This window comes from Myotis lucifugus, unplaced genomic scaffold, assembly GCF_000147115.1.
Source record: "Myotis lucifugus unplaced genomic scaffold, Myoluc2.0 scaffold_351, whole genome shotgun sequence".
Classification (NCBI taxonomy): Eukaryota; Metazoa; Chordata; class Mammalia; order Chiroptera; family Vespertilionidae; genus Myotis; species Myotis lucifugus.
This window is the reverse complement of record NW_005871399.1, coordinates 251,184-277,606: the sequence shown is the minus strand read 5'-3', so window position 1 is coordinate 277,606 and position 26,423 is coordinate 251,184. Positions and strand designations below refer to the sequence as shown.

At 41.3% G+C, this 26,423-nt stretch overlaps 1 protein-coding gene across 3 annotated transcripts in view; it reads right to left on the bottom strand.

Moving 5' to 3' along the window:
- The window catches only part of TTC26 (tetratricopeptide repeat domain 26), a 39,147-nt gene extending 28,284 nt beyond the window's left edge, over nt 1-10,863 (bottom strand). Inside the window, exons 1-6 of one of the 3 annotated variants that reach the window (XM_023764827.1) lie at nt 10,532-10,863; nt 9,888-10,025; nt 6,675-6,767; nt 4,821-4,935; nt 2,666-2,715; nt 885-1,030 (exon numbers count right to left, since the gene is read on the bottom strand). In XM_023764827.1, coding sequence (XP_023620595.1) covers nt 885-1,030; nt 2,666-2,715; nt 4,821-4,935; nt 6,675-6,767; nt 9,888-10,025; nt 10,532-10,534 — 545 coding nt within the window. In that variant the 5' untranslated portion in view covers nt 10,535-10,863. Of the gene's footprint in view, nt 1-884; nt 1,031-2,665; nt 2,716-4,820; nt 4,936-6,674; nt 6,768-9,887; nt 10,026-10,531 lie in introns of those variants that run through there. The other 2 variants (XM_006101335.3, XM_023764828.1) reach the window with 2 other exon arrangements.
- Nucleotides 10,864-26,423: the final 15,560 nt, after the last annotated feature.

Genomic DNA, 26,423 nt, shown 5'->3' with positions numbered 1-26,423 from the left:
CAACTTTGAAATTGATACACCTAGACCAGTGGTCAGCAAACTCATTAGTCAACAGAGCCAAATATCAACAGTACAATGATTGAAATTTCTTTTGAGAGCCAAATTTTTTAAACTTAAACTATATAGGTAGGTACATTGTTATTAACTTAATTAGGGTACTCCTAAGCTGGCCTTTGCTAAAAACATCCTCAATCTGATTGAGGTACGTTCACTGAGGTCGACCCCTTCCAACTCTCCCATCCATACTCATCTTGTATACTTGTTTTGTCTATCTCCTTTCGTTCAACTTCTCTATATGTCCACCCCCCACTTCTTCTAACGCCACTTCTTCAAAATAGACTCGCCCAGGCCGAAAACCAACTTCTGCGCATGGGCCACAAAGTTTCAATCGCACTGTACGTGCGTGCCCGCACGTGGTATTTTGTGGAAGAGCCACACTTAAGGGGCCAAAGAGTCGCATGTGGCTCGCGAGCCGTGGTTTGCCGACCTCTGACCTAGACCATACAATTTCAATAGGGGAAATATCACTCATAAATGGGGCAATAATTGGTTCTTATAAAGAGGTGGGAAATTATACTAATTTTATATACAAAGCATAGCTATACATACAGTACATAAACAAATATACAGTATATATGTGGTATTAAAATTTCATGGGAGGGCAATTAGGGGGAAAAAGGGTCTAAAAAGGCTCCTTGGAAGGGTGATAATGAAATAAAGGTGGAGAAACCTTAGACAATAAAGAGTTCTTACGCTCACCAGATTAGCTAACAGATTTGAACACATGGTGATACTAGATCTAAAGGACACTATGTCTTTGGCCAAACTAGTTACAGAAGAAACTAAGAAAATGAGATTTTGAGTAGGCATAAAAGAACACAGACCTGTTATCTAGCAGAATTCGCTTATAAATATCAATAGCTTCTTGGTAGTGAGATCGCATATAGTGGATTGAGGCCAAACTGAGCTGATCTTCCGTGATGTCCTGAAGATTCTGATGGAAGTTCATCAACTTCTTCTCATCATTAAACTAAAATGTAAGAGAGAAAAAGACATGTAAAGTTTCACATTAGCCCTGGCTGGGTAGCTCGGTTGGTTAGAGCGTTGTCCTGATATACTAAGGTTGCACATTCCATCCCCAGTCAGGGCACCTACAATAAACAATCAATGAATGCATAAATAAGTGGAACAACACATCAGTATCTCTCTCTCTCTCTCTCCCCCCTCCCTTCCTCTCTCTAAATTTAATGTTAAATAAAATTCATATTAGATTATAGTCAGAGATATCAACACCTACATTATAGAGACTTTAACTCCTCCTCCTCCAGCTATTTTGTTTCTATGTTCTCTCTATTTCCCTTCAGTTCTTATCTTCTCCTTTGTCTATCCTTCAGAGAAAGAATGAAAATAGCTTCTAGAGGCATAGTCTTGACAATGGAAAGTCTTTAAGTTAGAGGTCATATAACTTATTTGATCCCTCTTTCCTCTTTCTCTTACCTTCTTTTTCTTTTCTATTTCTTTCTTGATATTTTCTCCCTTTCCTTATTTTCTTTGTCTCTTTATCTTTTCTTTTTTTTAAAAAAATATGTTTTTTATTGATATTAGAGAGAGGAAGGGAGAGAGAGAGAGAAATATTGATGTGAGAGCAAGACATTGATTGGCTGCCTCCTGTGCGCCCACTACTGGGGATCAAGCCCACAACCCGGGTATGTGCCCTGACCTAGAACGGAACCAGTGACCTCTTGATGCATGGGTCAATGCTCTACCACTGAGCCACATCAGCCAGGCTTCTTTTTTTTTTTTTTCTTTCTTTTTTTTTATTTTATTTTTTTATTGCTTAAAGTATTACAAAGGGTATTACATATGTGTCCTTTTTTTTTCCCCCCGCCCTTGACAATCCCCTGGCCTCCCCTACCCCGCAGTGTCTTATGTCCATTGGTTATGCTTATATGCATGCATACAAGTCCTTCGGTTGATCTCTTACCCCCCTCCCTCCTGCCCCACAACCCTCCCTGGCCTTCCCGCTGCAGTTTGACAATCTGTTTGAGGCAGCTCTGCCTCTGTATCTATTGTTGTTCAAAAGTTTATAATGGTCTCTATTATCCATGAATGAGTGAGATCATGTGGTATTTTTCCTTCATTGACTTAGCCAGGCTTCTTTTAAAAAAATTTTTATTTTAGAGGGAGAGAGGAAGGGAGACACAGGAGAGAGAAACATTGATTTTGCTGCTCCACTTACTTATGCATTTCATTCATTTGGTTGTTTCTTGTATGGCGGGGAATCAATCCTACAACCTTGATGTATTGGAACAACACTCTAACCAACTGAACTACCTAGCCAGGACCTCTTTACCCTTTTTTATATGCTGTCTACAAGAGAGACATTTAAAATATAAGGATACAAAGAAGTAGAAAGTAAAAGGATGTAAAGAATCATAACAAGCCAACAGTAATCAAAAAAGATCTGGTGTAGCTATATAAATATGACAAAGTAGACTTTATATGAAAAAGAGTTTTTACAGATAAAGACAGACATTTTATTATGATCTGTGTTTCAATCCACTAGACATAACAAGAATTTCTAGTTAATTATTTCTTACCGTTGTTGGTAACAAGAAAAAAAAAAGAAAAAAATTTTTTTAAAAAAAGTGTGAAATCGGAATACCTTGTGAGCCAAATGAAAGAGGAGGCGGTTTTGAAGTCGGCTTTTTGGAGCTAAAAAAGAAAAATCCAAGCTGCTTATTAAAGAACTTAATTGCCATGGCACTTAGTCCCCTTCCCAAATCCTTACTTATCTGCTCCTGGTATATCTCTGCTACATAACAATACATATTATTTTAGTCTAGTTTCCACCTGTGTGACAGCATCAAGAACCAGAAGAAAAATGTCCTAAGGCTCTGCTTTTCCCCATCACTTGTTCTACCTGATTCTATTATGGCGGACCACAGCCCACCACTGTGCTGTTCGCTGAACCAAACACTGGAAATAAACAGTTATGGTCATTTCAATACATGTAGGAATCCATTCTCATTCAGCTGTTCTCCCCAGTATGCTTTGTCAATTCCTTCTGAAATCTCTTTTTCTACAGTTATACCACCATATTTTTTTAAAATATATTTTATTGATTTTTTACAGAGAGGAAGGGAGAGAGATAGAGAGTTAGAAACATCGATGAGAGAGAAACATCGATCAGCCGCCTCCTGCACATCTCCTACTGGGGATGTGCCTGCAACCCAGGTACATGCCCTCGACCGGAATCGAACCCGGGACCTTTCAGTCCAAAGGCCGACGCTCTATCCACTGAGCCAAACCGGTTTCGGCTATACCACCATATTTTATTGAGTGCTAGACCAGCCTCTACTCCATAGATCTTCTAGCATGATAATCTGCTACAATGAAACAGGCAGCCAAGCAAAAAGGTTAACACCTTTCAAGTTCAAAATCCTCTTTGCACTCTTGGAGAATTTTACTAATTCTGTACACTCAATCCTATATCTCTTTACAGCAAAAAGTCATACTTCAATGTATAAAAAAATAAAAATAGTACTGGCCAGGTAGCTCAGTTGGTTAGAGTGTTGACCCAATATACCAAGGTTGCGGTTTCCATCCCTTGTCAGGGCACATAGAAGAATCAAGCAATGAATGCATAAATAAGTGGAACAACAAATTGATATTTCTCTCTCTCTATCCTTTCCCCCTCTCTTTCTAAAATCAATAAATAAAAATTTAGAAACAATGAAAAGATATATAGCTACCTTGACCACCTTCTGTGTGTCTAACACTGTTCTAGGCACAGATAAAGCAAGTGACTTAAAGGCCCTTATAAAGAAGTGAGGAAAACTACATTAGTACATATGACACAATTTGGGTACAAATCAAGAAAGGCTTTAAGTTCCATATTTTCCATGAATTTGAGCTGAAATTCTAAATATGTATGTCAGTTAATTCACTAAGAATTCTACCCTGGAATACATTCTTCACTAACAAATTTATTTATTTTTTGTTGGTTTAAATATGTTTTTATTGATTTTTTTTTAGAGAGAGAGGAAGGGAGAGGGAGGGAGAGAGAGAGAGAGAAATAACAATGCACACACTGACTGGGGATGGGAGATCGAATCCACAACCTAGGTATGTGCCCTGACCAGAATCAAACCTGCAACCAACCAACTGAGTGACACTGGCCTGGGCACAAATTTCTTAAAATACATTACCTTGCCCACTTTCTCTACACTTCTTTGATTTTAATTTGATTCATACTCTAATTCTTAATCTTTCCTCCCATATTTCCCTTTGCCCTACTCTTGTTTGCAAATTTGAGTCTAGTTCTCCAAAATTACTGTCTTGACAAGTAAAGTAAACGTAAAGATGTACAGATTCTTCATGCTGAAATTACTTGGCTTCTCACTCAGAAGCAGAAACAGCAGCTATAAAATCCACATCCGTAAGAGCTGAACCACTGTCCCCCACTCCCACCAAAAGCATGAACATGCTCTCAAGCTGGGGCCTAAGAAAGATGCCCTGCCGTTTTTCTCCCCTCATTCTTCTGCCAGAAGCTGTACCTTCTAAGAAAGGGTGGTGGGGAGCAGCACACACGACCTTGGTGTGTTTGGTTGACGTTCTAACCAACTGAGCTTCCCGGCCAGAGCACAAACATCAATTTGCTCAAATCCAATATTCTTTGAAGAGTAAAGCTATTTTTTAGCTTTCTAATATCACTTGAACTTTCATCAACAGAAAAAGAAATTAAATAAATTTTTAAATCTCCAAAATGACTCTTACAATTAGTGATGAATACCAGACATTAAAGGGGCCCACTTTACCTTTGAATCCAGCAGCTTCAGCTTGCTTATACATTCCAAGAAAAAAGTAGGTACAGGCTAGATTCACCCAGACTTCAGGATTGCAATTTTCCTCTTTTGTCACATTTTCATATTCCTGAAATATATATTAAGCAGTGATGTTATTTCGGCAATAACGCAATAGATGGGCCATCCTTCTCTGATGGAATAGGATTTCTTACTGAGATTGGAAAACTTCATACTTAGGGAATCTGAATGCTCAACTATTCCCTACCTGTAAGGTTAAAAACACTGCAGCCCTACCTGGTTTGGCTCAATGTTACAGGCTTGATCTCTCCCAAGTCGGGGCGTGTGTGGGAGGCAACCAATTGATGTGTTTCTCTCATATCGATATTTCTCTCTCTCTGTCTCTCCCCCTCCCTCCCTTCCACTCTCTCTAAAAATCAATGAAAAAATATCCTCGGATGAGGATTAACAAAAGACAAACAAACAAACGAAATAGTGCAGCTAAAGCTCAATCCCACCCATGCAGGACTGTGGTCCATAGACTCTTACACTTGTTTTTTCCTCTTTTTAACAATGATATGAGCTATAAACTGCATAAATGAAAAGTTATGAAAATATTTTATTTTTACTAACTTAAAAAGACATACAAAAGATACTTTATAAAAATGCATAGGTTCAGTTAACTTAAAATCTGATAGCATTACTACACTACCAATTTCACTAATTGTTCTCTGGCTTTATTTGGCTTTACATTTTTTAAAAGCCTTTTTTTCCCCCTGCCCACAATCTCTTTCTGAGATTCACTTTGTCAACTACACTTTCCATATACTCTTACTATTTATCAGTCTATACTAGATGCCTCTGTTTTTTCTTATTACATTTGGGTTACTCTCCTTTCTCCTACATCTTTCACAAACACTACCAGCCTCTATACCAGTGATGGCGAACCTATGACACGTGTGTCAGAGGTGACACGCGAACTCACGTTTTTGGTTGATTTTTCTTTGTTAAATGGCATTTAAATATATAAAATAAATATCAAAAATATAAATCTTTGTTTTACTATGGTTGCAAATATCAAAAAATTTCTATATGTGACATGGCACCAGAGTTAAGTTAGGGTTTTTCAAAATGCTGACACGCTGAGCTCAAAAGGTTCGCCATCACTGCTCTATACTGTCCTTTTCACATCTTCTCTTTTCCTTCACCAATTTTGTTGCTTTTGTTCATCTCACCACATTACCTGATCTTGGATACTTCCATTTTAGTTATGCAGGTTCTTTAAATACCCTTAGATTACATTTTGGGAGTAAGAATATGTGGGAAATGTTTAAACAATTTCATTTATGAATTAAAAATTGCTTGATATAAGGCATTTATAATTTTATCTAGATCCATAATCTTATAGATTGTTCATTACAATGACCAAGAAAAACAACTTCAAAACTAAAGATAATGTAATCTTTCATATCTCTAAAAAATAACCAAACAAATAAAAATGAACTTCTTTTGAGAAAAGACTCATAAAAACTTTTCTATCAAAATGGTTTACTTTTCCTTTCCTGAAGACTTTCTTAAGAAATAGTAATGTTAATATGTTGTACAACCTCATTAATTTATATCTAAAAGCAAAAGTAAACAAGATATATACACAAACTTGAACATATAAAGAAGAATTCTGAAGCAACTCATCAAAAAAGAGCCAATGGCTGCCTCCATTAACAAAGAAGTAGAATTGGGAACAGTTTTTTTTCTTTTTACTTTGTACCCTTCTATATTGTTTGAATTTTATCATAAGCATGTATTATTATATACAAAGCTTAATAACATTTTCAAAGCCCTTCTGTTATAAATTTTCTTTTTACTAACCTCCAAAGCTCTCTTGTAGTCACCCAGGTGAAAAGCACAGTATCCAATCCACAAATTAGTATCCTCTTCTTGTTCCCCAACATGACGTTTGAACTTCAGGTTAAAATTTCATGGAAAAAAAATCACAGAAAAACTTTTTAAAGTAACCCCTGTTTTGTTCTTGTTTTTTTTTTTTTTTTAAAAAAATGCTACATTAAATTACTGTTTTAATTTATCAGTTTATAATAAAAAATCATAAATAATAGAAACAAATGAATATCCAATTTAATTAAACTGATACCTATATAACTCAGCACAATTACCTTCTAATTATTACAGAAATTGATATTTTAAAACACTTCATGTTTATTTTTCTGTATTTGCTGACACCTCACTCCAGAAAGTATTTAAGCATTATCCTCATACCAATTCTGGGTGATATATAAAAACATAAGAATTATGTAAAACATTTAATCCAAAATAATTGAAAGTAGAGAGATGAAGCAATAAGCTCCAGGCCATACAGCCAGTAGGGGTGGCGGCAGGGACTTAAAGTCATGTTTGACTCCAAATCCCATGTTCTCACCCTCCATGCTCTACCACATTCAGCTTCATGGTTCAAACCTGTCCCATTAAAATACACATATATTTACTCAGAGGTTATAACAGTTGACTGAGGACAGGTCACTAAAGCACTCTCTGACCCTGGAACAGGCTTACCAGGACCTATGGGAGCTAAGGATGTTCAGAAGATTGGCATCATATGTCCACTAGGAACAAATATTTATGAATTCTTCAGTCAACAAAAGAAAAGCCCTATGTTGGAGGAAAGGACTGATCCCTAAGGAAGGAGTCTGAAACCTTGGTAAGGTAAGAGGTTTTCACTCCACAGATTGATAAATCAAAAACATAGGTGAGGTCCTAGCCAGGAATTACATCAAGATTTCAGGTTTGATACCTATTCAGGGCACATATAAGAATCAACCAATGGCCCTGGCCAGTGTATCTAGGTGGTTAGAGCATCAGTCTACACACTGGAGAGTTTTGGGTTTCGCCAAGGACAGGTAGGTTGCAGGTTCCATCTCCACCCCCCATTGGTTGGGGTGCATGTGGGAGGCAACCAATCGATGTGTCTCTCTCATATCGATGTTTCTCTCTCTCTCTCTCCCCATCCCCCTTCCCTTCCAGTCTCTCTAAAAATCAATGAAAAAAATATCCTCACTCCTTGGATGAGGATTAAAAAAGAAGAAGAATCAACTAATGAATGCATAAATAGGCGGAACAACAAATCAATGTCTCTCTCTCTCTTTCAAAATAAAAAGAAAATTTAAAAATATGGGTGAAAAATTAAATAGTGAAACACATATTTACATGTCATTGCTACAAAATATTGGATGCCTTTAATTATTATAAGATGAAGGTATTCTTTGATACTTTCTTGTCTGGGATAAGAAGTTACTCCTGTAGTTAACTCCATCACATTAGAAATTCTCCTCTCACAAATGCTGTGAATTCAAGTTCAGTGCCTTAGATCTGAAGAAATCCTTATTCTTATTTGAGGTCTCCCTGAATTATCCCAGGAATTAAGGAGAGTTCATAAGACTTCCTCATCCCTACCCATGGAAGTTCCCATTCCTATACATCATGGCACTCTATGTAAAGGCAGTGTGGGATTACACATAAGGAAAATGTGGTCATTGCCTTAAAAACAGAGAGAGAGAGAAAAAAAACAGAGTCTGACAAAAATTAGACATATACACACCACTCAGTCCACTAATTTACAGAGCTAAAAGGTCCTTCTAAGTCAACTCCCCGCTTTAAAGATGAGAAGACTGGTTCAAAAAAGTTAAACAGCTCTAGCCGGGTAGCTCAGTTGGTTAGAGCATTGACCGATACACCAAGGTGCCGATTCAGCCCCTGGTCAGGGCACATACATACAAGAAGCAACCGATGAATGCATAAATAATGGAACAACAAATCAACATTTCTCCCTCTATAAAATCAAAAATTTTTTTAAAAAGTTAAATAATGTGCTCCATACCAGATCACTAGGAAAAAAATGTAGGACTACCCATGGAAGACTGAGAAAGATATATAAAGCTAATTAAAACAATTAAGCCTATAATCGTGCTTTGGAGAAATGACTGTGGTACGACAAGCACGCTTGCTGTCAAGCATCACCGGTACATTCTTTGGTGCACCCCTTCATTCTCCTTCACTCCCCTATAGCATGTGTTTTCCACAAAGCAGTTTCTCACAGTGCACTGTCCTGGGACCACCTACGTCAGAAGCACGCAGGCTACTTGCCTAAAATACAGGCTCCTTAGCACCACTGTGGACTGATTCTGTAAAGAATCAGAATCCCTGTCCTGGCTGGGTGGCTCAATTGTTTGGAGCTTTGCCCTGTGCACCACTTAGGTTGCAGTTTCCATCCCTAGTTGAGGTGCATGTTGGAGGCAACCTCACATCTGATGTTTCTCTTTCTCTCCCTCCTCTCTCTCTCAAATAAATAAATAAATAAATCCATCTGTAAGGCAGACGTCCAGGAATATAAAGCACCGTAGGTGGTTCGGAGAGATATTAAATTTAAGAACTACTGCCACAGAGATTGAAATATTTTCTGAAGATTTCGTATTTAAGACAATAAGCATGAAGCATAGTAGATTAAATTTAATCAAAATTTTATAACCTAGAACCGGTATACATCATAAATTGGTCAGGGGTTGGGATAAACAGTGTATGAACTGACTATTAAATGACCCTCCATATTTTTAGGCTGGATTCACCATTAGGGGGGCTAGATATAATTAAAAGTGTCCTTCAATAAATATGTCTGTCTTTTTAAAAAATATATTTTTATTGATTTCAGAGAGGAAGGGAGAGGGAGAGAGAGGTAGAAACATCAATGATGAGAATCATTGACTGGCTGCCTCCTGCACACCCCCTACTTGGGGTCCTCGGGGAACCCCATCATGTGCCCTGACTGGGAATCAAACCATGACCTCCTGGTTCATAGGTAGAGGCTCAACCACTGAGCCACACCAGCTAGGCCTATAGTTCATCTTTAATCAGATTTGTAGCTAACTGGGAAACTGGAATCTTTGCCTGACTAGACGTACAGGAAGCCCCCGAACGCACCCACCTGTTCCAGCGCATAGCAACCAGCATGCACCTACGCATTCACCCCTGTTCCTGGCATTCACCTCCTACGAAGCAACCTTCTTTGGACATTACCTCCAACAGGGTGATAGCTCCGGTGAAATCTCTCTGTGACAGTAGCTCCTCCAGCTTTGGCATCTTCCTGCCCTTCTTCTTCCTTTTGTCCGTGTGGGGGAGGTCCCCACCTACAGCAGGTTTGGCCCGTGAAAGCATCTGTGAAAGAAACGACAGGCAGCTGTACGATCCAGGTATGATGGTCAGTTTTCAACAGTGACAGCTCCAGGATCTGCAAGTCGAATCCTTCACACCGAACCCCAGAGAAGCCTATTAAACTCTTCTTGGTAATAAGTGTTATTACCACAAGGGCCATGGCCCCGCACTGTGCTGAACCAAATAGCTACTCCCAACTCCTGGATCTTCTCCAGTTAGGGTGCGGCAAGAGATGCTTTCCGGGGGCCTCTGTCCGCTCGGCCTTCCTTCCCTGGGCCTGCTTTCCAGGCCACGCGCAGCTCCGGTGCCGGGAAAGAAAGGATCGGGAGGGAAGCCCGCACCGAGGTATTTACAGTTGCATCCCTGTCCCCCATGGGCACGCGGGGAAGGCAGGGAGAGACCACCCTCGGTTGACACGTCTGGACTTTACCGACAGGGGCGCTGGGAACCTCGACTCTCCAGCCCCAGGGCTTACTCAGAGTTCTCCCTCCCTGTCCAGCGCCACTAACCATGTTGGCGTCGGTCCTGTGAGTCCCCTCGGCAGGCAGACGGCGAAGGCCAAGCCTCCGCGCTTCTCGGCATCCACAGCTCGCTCGGTCTCCACAGCAACCGCGCGGGGGAGGGGGGGCTGGTCCGTTCGGAGAAGCGCTCCGAGGAGAACCGGTGCCTTTGGCTTCTTGGTTCCCGCGCCTCCGCCGCCGCAGGACTGGCAGTTCCTCTCGGGACGAGGTCCTGGGATTGTTTTACTTCCTTTTTATTGAGTTTTTGGGGTGACACCAACAAAGTTATACAGGTTTCAGGTGCACAATCATCTGTACACTGTATTGTGTTCACCACCCCAAGCCAAGTCCAATTCCATCACCATGTGTTCCCCCCTAAGCCCTCCACCTCGCCCCACACCCCGCAATTACAACACTGTTGTCCGTGATCACGAGGTTTTTCTTTTCCTCTTTTTTCTTTTTTTACTCAATCTCTCCACTCCCCGCAGCCCCTCAACTCCCCCCTCCCCCCCGCACCAGCTGTCAGCCTGCTCTCTATGCGTGTACTTCTGTGTTTTGCTTGTTAGTTCATTTTGTTCTTCAGAGAGCGACGTTTTCTGTGCTGCGAGCGAGAGTTCGATTCTATCTCTATGAGTTTAGGAAAAAGCAAATTAGAATGGTATTGTTTTTCAAATACAAGTTTCCTGGGAAAGTAATTTTCAAGGACCACTTCCGATTATTGTCCGCGTCGGGCTCCATGGCAACCCCCGCCGCTGCCTGGCACGTGATCTTGATCTCGGGCGGGTGCCTGAAGGTTAGAAAAAAAGTTTCTGCTGAACCGAGGAAGCTGACGTGTAGAGGTGGGAGTTCATCATGATACAGTTTCTTATTTCCATAGATACACCCTCACACAATCGGTACTGTAATCAAAATGTGTTGATTGGACGACTTCTCTTACTCCTGAACCCAGTTAACACGGCTGCCAGGGTGGTCTAAAACCAACTAGTGCAATGTTAGAGCTGGAAGGGACCTTTAATGGACAGCTAGCTCCACGCTCAGAATGCACAGACCAAGGAACCAACATCTGGAGAAGCGAAGCAATCCTCCCAAATGGATAGGTAGCATAGCTGAACTGAGCTCCCCTTCTCCTCCCCCTCTGCTCCCCCTATGACCGGATTCGAACCTGAGACTCTTCAGTCCACAGGACGACGCTCTATAAACTGAGCCAAATCAGCCTGGGCTCTTTAGAAGGAAAATAAAACAACCTCAAAAAGAATGATGTATATAACGGATTAATTTCCAGCGCATTCACAGATGCCATTTATGTTGCAAGTCTTCCTTCCTGAACTGTTTTCAATTTTCAATTGAGGGGTTATTTTAAAGCAAATAGATGAACCTGGTGAAAAGGAGAAAGAGAGTGAGGAGGGAGTGTGGGAAAGAGGCTTTGTAATGACTTCCATGTGAGGACAGCCTGGGACCCCTTTCTCCAACCTCATCTCCTTCCATCCTTTCTTTCACTTTATGGTTGGAACACATCATAATTCCCCAACTTGTACACTATTTAAAGCCTCTGGGGTCTTACTTGGACTGCTCTGTGTCCATGTAGAGTTCTTTTTCCCTCCTTTTGGTACAGATTCAAAACCCTCTGCCTTTCTCCTTTCCTTCTTCTAGAGAAAAAGAAGAGAGGAGAAGAGCCCTGACTGGTTTGGCTCAGTGAATAGAGCGTCAGCCTGCGGACTGAAGGGTCCCAGGTTTGATTCTGGTCAAGGGTATGTACTCTAGGAGAGTCTTTCTAATTACCTTTTCCTGTCTGTGCGAGGTACCCTCCCCTGGGGCCCAGTGCTATCCTGTGCTTATCTCTGTCATGGTTCTAGTCATATTGGATGGAAATAATCACTCTGATCCTCTTTTCTAATTAGAGTGGTTCTCAAACTTCCTAATGCCGCGATCCTTTAATACAGTTCCTCATGTTGTGGTGACCCCCAACCATAAAATTATTTTCATTGCTACTTCATAACTGTAATTTTGTTACTGTTATGAATTGTAATGTAAATATCTGATATGCAGGATGTATTTTCATTGTTCACGACCCACAGGTTGAGAACTGCTGGTTAATAGAGGATCCAGAAATTGACCCAAGCCATTATACTCAATTAATATTTGACAAAGGAGGCAAGAGCATACAATGGAGTCAAAACAGCCTCTTTAATAAATGAAAACTAGATCACCAACTTACACCATACAAAAAAACAAACTCAAAATGGCTAAAGGACTTGAATGTAAGACGGGAAACCATAAAAACTCTACAAGACTCCATAGGCAGCAAAATTGCAGACATATGTAGTAGCAATATCTTTACAGACACAGATCCTAGGGCAGTGATGGCAAACCTATGACACGCGTGTCAGAGGTGACACGCGAATTCATTTTTTCGGTTGATTTTTCTTTGTTAAATGGCATTTAATATATAAAATAAATATCAAAAATATAAATCTTTTTTTTACTATGGTTGCAAATATAAAAAAATTTCTATATGTGACACGGCATCAGAGTTAAGTTAGGGTTTTTCAAAATGCTGACACGCCGAGCTCAAAAGGTTCGCCATCACTGTCCTAGGGCAAGAGAGACTAAGGAGAAAATAAACAAATGGGACTACATTAAAATAAAAAGCTTCTGTACAGCAAAAGAAACCATCAACAAAACAACAAGAAAGCCCACTGCATGGGAGAACATATTTGCCAATGTTATCTTCAATAAGGGTTTAATCTCTAACATTTACAGGGAACTCATACAACTTAACAAAAGGAAGATAAACAATCCAATCAAAAACTGGGCAAAGGACCTAAATAGACACTTTTCAAAAGAGGACATTCAGAAGGCCCAGAGACATATGAAAACATGCTCAAAGTCACTAATCATCCAAGAAATGCAAATCAAAACAACAATGAGGTACCACCTCACACCTGTCAGACTGGCTATCATCAACAAATCAACAAACGACAAGTGCTGGAGAGGATGTGGAGAAAAAGGAACCCTCCTTCACTGCTGGTGGGAATACAGACTGATGCAGCCATTGTGGGACACAGTATGGCGTTTCCTCAAAAATTTTAAAATGGAACTGCCATTTGACCCAGTAATACCACTTCTAGGAATATATCCAAAGAAAATAGAAACACCAATCAGAAAGGATATATGCACCCCTATGTTCATAGCAGCACAATTTACAATAACTAAAATTTGGCAACAGCCTAAATGCCCATCAGCAGATGAGTGGATTAGAAAACTGTGGTACATCTACAGAACGGAATACTACGCTGCTATAAAAAAGAAATAATTCTTTTTTTTTTATAAAGACTTAAAAAATTTTTTAAAAAATATTTTTGTTGATTTTTTACAGAGAGGAAGGGAGAGGGATAGAAAGTTAGAAACATCGCTGAGAGAGAAACATCCACCAGCTGCCTCCTGCACACCCCCGACTGTGGATGTGCCCGAAACCGAGGTACATGTCCTTGACCAGAATCAAACCTGGGACCCTTCAGTCCACAGGCCAACGCTCTATCCACTGAGCCAAACCGGCTAGGGCCATATAATTTGATCTTAAACTGAGAGAGTGGTGGGCACAGAGAAATACAAAGGACAACAACGACTCAGAAGATAAAACTTTGAATTATGAGTAGAAAACAACTTCCCCTGGTCCAGGCAAGAAACCCTGGATAGGATTTAGAATGTGGAGGTAGTTGAAACATGAAGGATAGAAGTAGAATGACCAAATCTCATCTGCCACTGGACAGAGTGGAGCATGGATCAGAAAGTCACAGATATATTCAATTCTATGCTCTTGTACATGCTAGGATACTTTCTCTTGGCTTTGGGGTGGGGGGGGACCGGGTTTGCTTTTTTTTTTTTTAATGTAACTTTATTTGCATCCACAATACACCCTAAAAAAATTCTAACTTCAGAAGCATCTGGTTGATTCTTTTTTAAAATTTTTTTTTAAAATCTCTATTGTTGAAAGTATTACAGATGTCCCCTCTTCTTCCCTATTAGATCCCTTCTAGCCTACCCCTGCCCCCTACCCCAGGCCTTCACCACACTATTGTCTGTGTCCATGGGTTATGCATATATGCCTGCAAGTTCTTTGGTTAATCTCTTCCCATTCACCACCCACCCACCCCCACCTTACCTCTGGGGTTCAACAGTCTGTTCCGTGCTTCATGTCTCTGGATCTATTTTGTTCATCAGTTTATTTTGCTCATTAGATTCCACATATGAGTGAGATCATGTGATACTTGTCTTTTTCTGACTGGCTTACTTTGCTCAACGCAATGCTCTCCAGGTCCCTCCATGCTGTCTCAAAGGGTAAGAGATTCTTCTTTTTTACTGCTGCATAGTATTCCATGGTATAAATGTACCACAGCTTTTTTATCCACTCATCTACTGATGGGCATTTAGGCTATTTCCAGATCTTAACTATTGTAAATTGCGCTGCTATGAACATAGAGGGCATACATTCTTTTGGTTTCTTAGGATATATTCCTAGAAGTGGGATCACTGGGTCAAATGGCAGTTCCATATTTAATTTTTTGAGGAAACGCCATACTGTTTTCCATAGTGGCTGCACTAGTCTGCATTCCCACCAGCCGTGTACGAGGGTTCCCTTTTCTCCACATCCTCTCCAGCACTTGTCATTTATTGATTTGTTGATGGTAGCCATTCTGACAGGGTTTGCTTTTTTTTTTTTTTTTCAAAACTACAACTTTATTTTGGTTGAACTGGGCAGTTATAAATTGTTCTGACCTTGGTCAAAATGGCAAAAGGAACACAGAATGAAGGTCCCTGGTCCTGGAATTGGACTAGTTCGGAATTTGGCAAGAATGACAAGGCTTAGACCGGAGACTTAACTCAAAGAGGGATAAAGTAGGACTCCCCTTCCAAAGTATACTATTTCCTTCAAACTCACCCTGTGATTAGCTTGAGTAAGAAACTTCTTGCCGGACTGCTCCTTGACCTCCTATCCATTTCACAGAGTAACTCCAACAGGTACATACACAGCTGTTGCACACTTCACAAGGTTTCACCTTATTTGATGTGATTGGTTGGACAGCAATGCCCCTACTTGACACAGAGGGTAGTGAGGAGCTTTTGGCTTGCACAAGTCCAGCCCCTGTTAAGCTCAGTGTAACAATGTGAATGCACATGTGTTCTCTCACCCAGAGGTACAAACTCAGAAAGTGTGGCATGTAAAGAATAAAAATAGGGGGAGCACCCATGTGAAAAAGAAAGAAGAAAATAAAAGCATTTGAAAGCATTATCCATGCGAGGGTGGTAGACAGAGACCAACCCACACAGACATGTTCTGCCTCAGCCCCATGCATATGTGCATCTTTCCTGAACTCGCTGTGATAATGTCACTTGTCCATCTTCTGTTTATTTCACTTCATAAGCTTCTTGTCAGCTAATTAATGCTTTAAAATGAAACATGAAATTTCCTTACCAACTCATTGTGAAAATATATTCTGACTTGTTCATCTCCCTCTGCTGTAACCAGAAGATTTCTGTGGCTTATATTACAAGGAATGACAAGGGCAATTATCATTAAAAACTGAGCAGAACAAAGCTATGGCAATGAGGAGTGCTACAATTCATTCGCCAAGGTGATAAAAGGAGAACGCGAACCCACCTCTCTCTTTCTGATAACAAAGCAATTACAACTTTTAAAGTCACACAGAGAAAATACTAATTTAATAGAAAACAGAGAGAATGGTAGGCGCAGAGAAATACAAAGGAAACATCTATGTACAAAAATAATTCACTTTATCAAAACTTCCCATTATGAGTAGAAAACGACTTGCCAAAAATGTCAGGATGCACGGTAATATTTTTCTCAGAAAAAAATAATTTTTTCTTATTAGTATTCAGAAGGTTGCTAGCAGAATGATACAGTAAAAAAGTTCAGCCCATCTTTGAAAGTAATAAGCAATGAAGCACAAATAGAGGTAAAGCACGGATAGTAAGACAATACACACATGTACACAAATATACACAGGCACAGACACAGACAGACACAAACATATACCCACAAACACACACACATATACATATACACTCAGACATAAATACATACGCACACACATATACACATGTACTCACAAATATGTGTGCACATATATACATACATACTCTTACACACAGATATACATACGTAACACAAAGACATATACACATATACCTACACACATACAGACACACACACATATTCACAAACATACTCAGGCTTAGAATGGATTCTAAGGAAAAGAATCATGGACCAGAGACCACAGAACTAACATCTGAATGAATGATTGACATTTGGACACAGTGAGAGCCAGCAGCCCCTGTGACCTTCACAATATCTGGAAGCGCTCCAGCTGCTGGGACAGTAAAAGCAGTTCCGCTGCAAAGCCAGACATGCCCGGGCTGGCAGAAAGCACATCTGCGGACCAATTCCAGTTCAAGAATTGCTGGTTGGAAAGTGTTAATCAAGGAACTTGAGCATAAAACTGACAAGCAAGGCATTTAAGCTTATGTTTGTAGCCCTAAAATCCACTCCTATAATCTTAAATCACTCCCATTGTTTCATCTTGAAATTGGAAATGGCACTACTTACCTGTCAGGGATGCCGTGAAGACCGGGTAATGATTATAAAGTGCTCAGGAGCTAAGTATTAAAATTACAAGGTACGAGACAGGCCAGAATCTGGCCTACGCAGCTGACACAGGCTCTACGCTGCTCCTGTAGCACATGTCACTCCCTGTGGGGAGCAGGCCTAAGCCGGCAGTTAGATATCCTTAGCACTGCCACGGAAGCAGGAGAGGCTACCACCACCACCTCTGCACTCACCAGCCATGAACCCGGCTTCTGGCTGAGTGCACTCCCACTGTGGGAGCACACTGACCACCAGGGGGCAGCTCCTGTGTCCAGTGGGATCAGGCCAAAACTGGCTCTCCAGCATTCCCTGAGGAGTCCCGGATTGCGAGAGGGCACAGGCCAGGCCGAGGGACCCCACCCGTGCATGATCGGGGTTGGGGAGGGACGTGGGAGGGTTCCAGGGCGTGTCCAGCCCATCTGGCTCAGTCCTGGTCTGGACCCCAGAAGCAAGCTAACCTACCAGTCAGAGCATCTGCCCCCTGGTGGTCAGTGCACGTCATAGCAAGCGGTTGAGTGACCTTAGCATATCATTAGCATATTACGCTATCTGTTTAGTTACAATCTAAACAGATAGAAGAAATCTAGTGCTGAATAACCAGCCCTAGAGAGATTCAAGTGTGCCCTAAGCTCGAAGAAGGCAGGTATGATTTCTTAAATTCTTTTTGCACCCTCCTTGAGCTCCAGCCCCTGCCTATCCCAGACCCCACCCCTTGCCCTGCAATCACTCGGAGAGTAAATGACTGCATATCTTAATTCAATGCTATACCTTTTGTGTACACGCGAACATCGATCTACTAGTATAGAGACATACAAACAGGCAATGCACAGACTCCAGAGATGTGCAAATTCACCAGCACTGTACTCCTCCCTCATCTCCCCCCAGCCTCTGGCAACCACTCATCTATTTTCTGTCTCTAAGGATTTGCCTATTCTGGACATTCCATGTAAATAAAATTGTTAGGGGCAGAAATAGAATAGTGGAGACTAGCTATAGTAATAAGGAATATTAATCATGCTCTGTGAAGTATTAATCATGCTCTTAACCTCGATTGTTCTGTTCTGAAAGAAAAGCACATTCTGACCTGGCTAGGAGCTGTACACCCCAGGACCTGGAAGTTAACCTCAGAATGTGCTACTTTCTCCTCATCCGAGAACTGCCCATCGTCATGGAAAGATTAACAACCTTGCTGAAACAATGAAGTCCCAGGCTGTAACCACCCAGAGGTGCCTGCCCTTTCCAACCCCCTGCCCACATTGCCTATAACTTGTAAGTATTACACCTTGCCTGCTTCCCCATACCTGTAGTTCCTACTTTCCCATGCCATCTTTGTCCTTCTACTCAATATAAGCATGTGGGGGTGGCAGGGGAGATAGCGCAGATTTGTGTGGGTGACCTGCTGCTCTCCCATCCTGCTGGCGTTGTTGGAATAAATGCTTATAGACGATTCAACCCTATCTCTGCTTAATTGGCTCAAGGAGTGACTGGCATCCTGGACCCATTTGTTGTCCAGTTTCAAAGTAATATAAAGAGATATCTAAATATTGAAAAACTTTTTTTTAAATATATTTTATTGATTTTTCACAGAGAGGAAGGGAGAGGGATAGAGAGCCAGAAACATTAATGAGAGAGAAACATCGATCAGCTGCCTTCTGCACACCCCCCCGCCCCCCCGGGGATGTGCCTACAACCAAGGTACATGCCCTTGACCGGAATCGAACCCGGGACCCTTCAGTCCGCAGGCTGACACTCTATCACTGAGCCAAACCGGTCAGGGGTATATTGAAAAACTTTTAAATCTGTCTGGCAAACTGTTAAATAAAGTGTGGTATCCTCCTACCTTGACAAGTGTACTATAATGAAGGTCAGGCTCCAATGTAGAGATCTCTGACTTCTCAAAATTCTGTGCTGCAGGAGACATCTTGGGGAGAGCCATCCCCAGCCCTCAGTCCAGGCTCTTCTCTCCTCAGCCCAGGCTCCATCCTGAACTAGGAGGGGCTTTGTGCATCTGTGTGGATGCCCAGGCCACAAACGCAAGTCCTAGTCACCCACTCACCTGTGAGCTATCGATCCCTGGCAGACGGAAACCCTTTCTTTGAAAAAGACTTTTAGGACCAGCCAGTGTGGCTGAGTGGTTGAGCATTGACCCATGAACCAGGAGGTTATGGTTCGATTGCTGGTGGGACACATGCCTGGGTTGTGGGCTCCATTCCCAATAGGGGGGTGTACAGGAGGCAGCCAATCAATGATTCTCTCTCATCATTGATGTTTCCATCTCTCTCTCCTTTTCCCTTCCTCTCTGAAATAATATATATAAATTATATATGTATGTATATATATACATACATACATATAAAATAAATAAGTAAATACATATAAAATAAATAAGTAAATACAAATGTTTAAAAAGACTTTCAGCCATGGTAGTTATATTTATTTAACAACCCCTTAGCTCCATGGTTTCTTCATACCTGGTATAGGGTGTGGTCAGAACCCAAAGCCCCCTCACAACAAGATCCAAGGGAAGTATTGCTGATAATGCTGTAAACAACCCTGTTGAACTTGCTAAATCTATTGAAATGATGTGTTTTCCGGCAGTTTGAGAGACCACTTTAAGCCTCTGAATCCCTGCAGAGGCTGTTTGAACTGTGGCTGTAATTATGCAGGGCAGAATATGGCATTCATTGAGTGTACTTGAGAAAAAGCAGTTATTCACAACGACAGCTCTAATACTCACCCAGGTGTTATGAAACACATAATAACACAGACACACTAAAGCAGAGAGGCAAAGTTGGAACTGGCAACTTTATTGCAGTTGCGATAGAAGAGCAGTTTCTGAGTGATGGTAAAAAATCATCCAGCCCTGGCCCTGGCTGGTGGGCTTAGTTACCTGAGCGTCATCCCATGCATAGAGAAGTTGCCAGTTAGATTCCAGGTCAGGGCACATGCCTGGGTTGCAGGCTCTTTTCCCAGTAAGGGGCATGCAGGAGGCAGCCAATCAACGTTTCTCTCTCTCTCCCTTTCACTCTCTCTAAAATCAATTAAAAAATATATTTTTTAAAAAGGTAATCCAGCTCTAAGCTCAGCGTGGTGTTCCAGGCCACAAATGCAAGTCCTAGTCACCCACTCACCTAGTCCCTGTTACCGTACTTGAGCCCTGGTGTACGGTCATGATGACTTTAGATCTTTGGAATCATGTCCCTGTTATTCATCAGGGTCATGAGTTGCTTATCTACCAGACCGCTGTACCGATTTTTAGGTATTTCCCACACAAAGGTGGAATATTGGCGCTAGATGAAAGGTAGATGAAAGGTAGACCTATTTTCTACAATGTCTCCAAGTTCCATCTTATTCTAACCACTTGTTTGCATGTAACTAACATTTTTCTGTATCATGTTGGTTTTTTCTCTTTAATGCTCAGGAGCCCAGGTATAGGGGACAGTTAGGTTCAGGGCCTCAGGTCTGGTAGACTTACAGACTGTGAAAGACAGTAAGAAGTTTTGGCATTTCTTTTTTTTTTGTTTGTTTTTTTTAAAATATATTTTATTGATTTCTTACAGAGAGGAAGGGAGAGAGATAGAGAGTTAGAAACATCGATGAGAGAGAAACATCGATCAGCTGCCTCCTGCACATCTCCTACTGGGGATATGCCCGCAACCAAGGTAGCAACCAAGGTACATGCCCTTGACCGGAATCGAATCTGGGACCTTTCGGTCCGCAGGCCGATGCTCTATCCACTGAGCCAAACCGGTTTCGGCGGCATTTCTTGTTATTATGGATTCTCCTTAAGCAAAAAGTCTCATGAAATGGAGAACTCTCAGCATTTCTATTAGAGCCACAGTAAGTCTGTTCATCAGCTTTATTGAGTGCTGTTAGAATTTTCATTCTTTTAAAAAAATTATTATATACTAGTATTTTTATTGATTTCAGAAAGGAAGGGAGAGGGGGAGAGAGATAGAAACATCAATGAGAGAGAGAACCATTGATCAGCTGCCTCCTGCACGCCCCACACTTGGGATCAAGCACACAACCCGGGCGTATGCCCTGACCAGAATTTGAACTGTTCATAGGTCAACGCTCAACCACTGACCTACACAGGCCGGGCAAATTTTCATTCTTTTGTTCACTAGTTTCACAAATATTCTACCTTACCATCAAAAAGAATATTGGCCCTATTGGTTTGGCTCAGTGGATAGAGCATCGGTCTGTGGACAGTTAGAGGTGACCAGGCTGGCAAGGGAGGTTACATAACCTCTTCGAGTTTTTGTTTTCTGAGGTAAGAAAACCCATCTCACTGACATGCTTAAGACTCATCTGACATCATTTACATTTGTATATATGGAGGTTCCATAAGAAACTGGGACCTGAGGACAAAACCGTCAGTTGAAGCTTATATGCTGTCTTGAACTATGTAGAAAGGGGGGTTGTGGTTTGGGACTTCAAAGGAGAGGAAATTGCCCTGGCCAAGTAACTCATTTGGTTAGAGCTTTGTCCGGATGCACCAGGGTTCCAGTTCAGTTTCTGGTCTGTCGGGGCACATACAGGAAGCAACTAGTGTGTGAATGGATGAATGGAACAACAAATTGATCTCTCTCTCTATTTCTCTCTTCTCCCCCCCCTCCTCTATCTGTAATCAATTAAAAAATTTTTAAAATAACAAATAAAGGGGGAGGAAAGCAATTCCCATGAACATGGAAAAGCAAATGTTTGGTAGACAAATGTTTGTTGGGCCATCTTCAACAATGGACACCAGAGAGGACTTTGATCAGACTTGTTTTGCAAGGTTCTTCCCTGTCTGTTACACTTAGTTTATATTAAACTGTACTTATCTGTAATGGTATCTCCCTTCCTGGAGCAGGTGCTTTATCTCAATTCTTTTAGGCAGTTAGGGGGAAGGTCAAAGCTTCTTCCTGAGTCTTTTGTTTCTTAAAAATAACCAGTTTACAGACCACCTGGTGGTGGTCATCTTTCTCAGGCAAATCTTTGCTATTCAGGTGGTTTTTGCCTGGGGGGGAGACATTTGACCCATCTTATTGGAAAATCCCTTGCCCCACCCTGTGAAGTTTCTGAGGCCCATTAAGAGACTGAGAATAACAATTAGCTTCCAGGTAGAAGCAATTGCCCCACCCTGTTTGAAAACCTCTCACCACGTCTGTGGACGATTGCCTGAGACTATTCCAGACTGAATCCAATCAGTGTGCAGGCAGAGGCAGGTCTCTGGAGGCTTTGATCTAATTAGTCAGAAAGAGCAGTTTGGGTCCCCACCACAGACACCATCCCAGACTGCTCAACGAGGCAAAAGCCAGTGGGACCCCAAGAGCCTACAGCTGACACCTACAGGACCAGCTCCATGGGGGAAGGGAGCACAGCTCAGAACAGGGTCAATCAAGAAGTGAGATTCAAGACAGATCCAGCCTTTGGGCTAAGGAGTCCTCGACCACTGAACTATTAGGGGATTCAACCTCTTGGACCTCAATCAGGTTGCCCAGGGCCAGAAAGGGACAGTGACTCACATTCACCTGCACTAGAGAAGCTCCCAGGAGGCCCAGGATGGACACAACAAGGGACCAGATTCAACAACATCAGAGCAAAATCCAGGGAGCCCCACAAATAGTGGACTCAAAGCACCTGTATAACAGCTGGCACGACGACATTGCGGTTGAACTTCACTGGCAGCAAGTCAGAGGGGAGATCTCTCCCATAAGCTGGACATCAACAATCAAGTCAGAATTACAACAGCAGAGCCCAAACAATGCACACAAGGGGCATTCCTAGAGATCCAGCTCAGGTGAACAAAGAGACTACATCACTGGACTTCTTAAGACACTTTCTACATAAGGCCATCCCATAAAGACTGGGAGGCATAGCAGTTCTATCTAATACAGGGGTCCTCAAACTACGGCCCGCGGGCCACATGCAAATACAAATATTGTATTTGTTCCCGTTTTGTTTTTTTACTTCAAAATAAGATATGTGCAGTGTGCATAGGAATTTGTTCATAGTTTTTTTTTAAACTATAGTCCGGCCCTCCAATGGCCTGAGGGACAGTGAACTGGCCCCCTGTTTAAAAAGTTTGAGGACCCCTGATCTAATACATAGAAGGAAATACAAAGAGACAACTAAAATGGGGAGACAAAGAAACAACCCCAAAATGAGAGAAAAGAAGGAATCTCTAGAAAAAGAACTAAATGAGATGGAGGTAAGCAACCTATCAGACATAGAGTTCAAAGCATGGTTATAAAGATACTTAAGGAACTTAGTGCAAATTGCAACAGCATGAAAAAGGAAATAGAGGCCATAAACAAGAACCAGACAAAAATGAAGAATGTTATATCTGACATCAAGAACACACTGGAAGGGATTAAAAGTAGATTAGATGAAGCAGAGGACCAAATCAGCGATTTGGATGACAAGGTAGAAATAAGTACCCAATTAGAGCAGCAAATAGAAAAAAAGAATTGAAAAGCAGGAAGATAGCTTAAGGGAGCTCTGGGACATCATGAAACATAACAACATCTGCATTACAGGAATACCAGAAGGGGAAGAGGGTGAGCAAGCAACAGAGAACCTGTTTAAAGAAATAATGACGCACACACAGAGACACACAAGAAAAAAAAAAAGAAATAATGACAGAAAACTTGCCCAACTTGGTGAAGGAAAATGTCACACAAGTTCAGGAGGCACAGAGAGTCCCAATCAAGATGAACCCAAACAGACCCACAGCTAGACACATCATAATTAAAATGGCAAATGTTAAAGACAATAAATAATCTTAAAGGCAGCAAAAGCGAGACAGAAAATTACCTACAAAGGAGTTCCCATTAGAATGTCAGCTGACTTCTCAATAGAAACACTTCAGGTCAGAAAAGAATGGCATGAAGTACTAGAAGTAATGAAAAGCAAGGGCCTAAATCCAAGACTACTGTAATTAGAGAGGCTATCATTTAAAATTGAAGGTGAAATAAAAGCTTTCAAGACAAAAAAATGGTTAAAGGAGGACAATGCCACCAAACCAGCAATGAAGAAATGTTAAAGGGACCACTCGAAGAAGGGGAAAAAAAGGAGAGAGAAAGGAGCATAGGCATAAAGAAAATAAAAATGCCTCACAGGGAAGGCAGGGAAGGGTGGGATAAGGAGGAGTAAGAGATTAACCAAAGGACTTGTATGCATGCATATAAGCATAGCCAATGGACACAGACAGTAGGGGGGTGAGGGCTTGTGCTGAGGAGCGGGAGTGGGTGGAGAGAGGTCAATGGGGGGAAAAGGAGACATATGTAATACTTTCAACAATAAAGAATTTAAATAAAAAATAAAAATAAAAATGGCACCCTGCCAGTGTGGCTCAGAGTTTAAGTGTCCACCTCTGAACCAGGAGGTCACAGTTCAACTCCCAGTCAGGGCACATGCTCGGGTTGCAGGCTCCATCCCAGTTTGGGCTGTGCAGGAAGCAGCCAATCAATGATTCTCTCTCATTGATTTTTCTGTTTCTCTCTCCCTCTACCTTCCTCTCTGAAATCAATAAAAAAATATTTTTAAAGAAGTAAAAGAAAAATGGCAATATGTAAATACCTATCAATAATAACCTTAAGTGTGAATGGATTAAATGTTCCAGTCAAAAGACATCAGTTGACTGAATAGATAAGAAAACATGACCCATATATATATATACAGTTTACAAGAGACCTACCTCAGAACAAAAGACACACATAGACTGAGAGTGAAGGCGTGGAAACATATATTCCATGCAAATGGAAAGAAGAAAAAGCTGGGGTAGCAATACTCATATCAGACAAAGGAGACTTCAAAACAAAGACAATAACAAGAGACAAAGAAGGCCACTTCATAATACTAAAGGGAATGATTCAATAAGAAAATATAACTATTATAAACATTTATGTACCCAATATATGAGCACCCAAGTACATAAAAAAAACTCTTGATGGACTTTAAGGGAGAGATTGACAGCAATACAGTCATAGTAGGGGACTTTAACATCCCACTGATATCACTGGATAGATCTTGCAGACAAAAAATTAACAAGGAAACAGAGGCCTTAAATGACACACTAGACCAGATGTCTTCTCCCAGGCAAAAACCACCTGAATAGCAAAGATTTGCCTGAGAAAGATGACCACCACCAGGTGGTCTGTAAACTGGTTATTTTTAAGAAACAAAAGACTCAGGAAGAAGCTTTGACCTTCCCCCTAACTGCCTAAAAGAACTGAGATAGAGGATCTGCTCTAGGAAGGGAGATACCATTACAGATAAGTACAGTTTAATATAAACTAAGTGTAACAGACAGGGAAGAACTTGCAAAACAAGTCTGATCAAAGTCCTCTCTCGTGTCCATTGTTGAAGATGGCCCAACAAACATTTGTCTACCAAACATTTGCTTTTCCATGTTCATGGGAATTGCTTTCCTCCCCCTTTATTTGTTATTTAAATTTTTTTTAATTGATTACAGATAGAGAAAGGGGGGGGGGAGAAAGATAGAGAGAGAGAGAAATAGAGATCAATTTGTTGTTCCATTCATCCATTCACACACTAGTTGCTTCCTGTATGTGCCCCGACAGACCAGAAACTGAACTGGAACCCTGGTGCATCCGGACAAAGCTCTAACCAAATGAGTTACTTGGCCAGGGCAATTTCCTCTCCTTTGAAGTCCCAAACCACAACCCCCTTTTCTACATAGTTCAAGACAGCATATGAGTTTTAACTGACTGTTTTGTCCTCAGGTCCCAGTTTCTTATGGAACCTCCATATCTACAAATGTAATAAATTTGTTTATGTTCTCCTGGTTATTTGTCTCATGTCAATTTGATTATTATATCAGCCAGAAGAATTTGGGTAGAAAAGAATTTTTCTTCCTGTGCACTTTCATAACCAATGAACCTAGGAGGTAGGTACTTTTGTTATTATTATCAGGTGAGAAAATCAAGGCCCAGAGAGGTTAAGTGACTTACCCCAGTCACACAGCTAAAATAAGTGATAGAGCCAAGAACTGAACCCAGGCAGTCTACCTCCAGAGGCTGCACACTTAACCATTATACTATTATGCTGCCTCTTGCTTGTAAATGATGTCAGATGAGTCTTAAGCATATCAGTGAGATGGGTTTTCTTACTCAGAAAACAAAAACTCGAGGAGGTTATGTAACCTCCCCTGCCAGCCTGGTCACCCCTCACTGCCCTCCCCTGCCAGCCCGGTTGCCCCCAACTGCCCTCCCCTGCAGCCTGGTC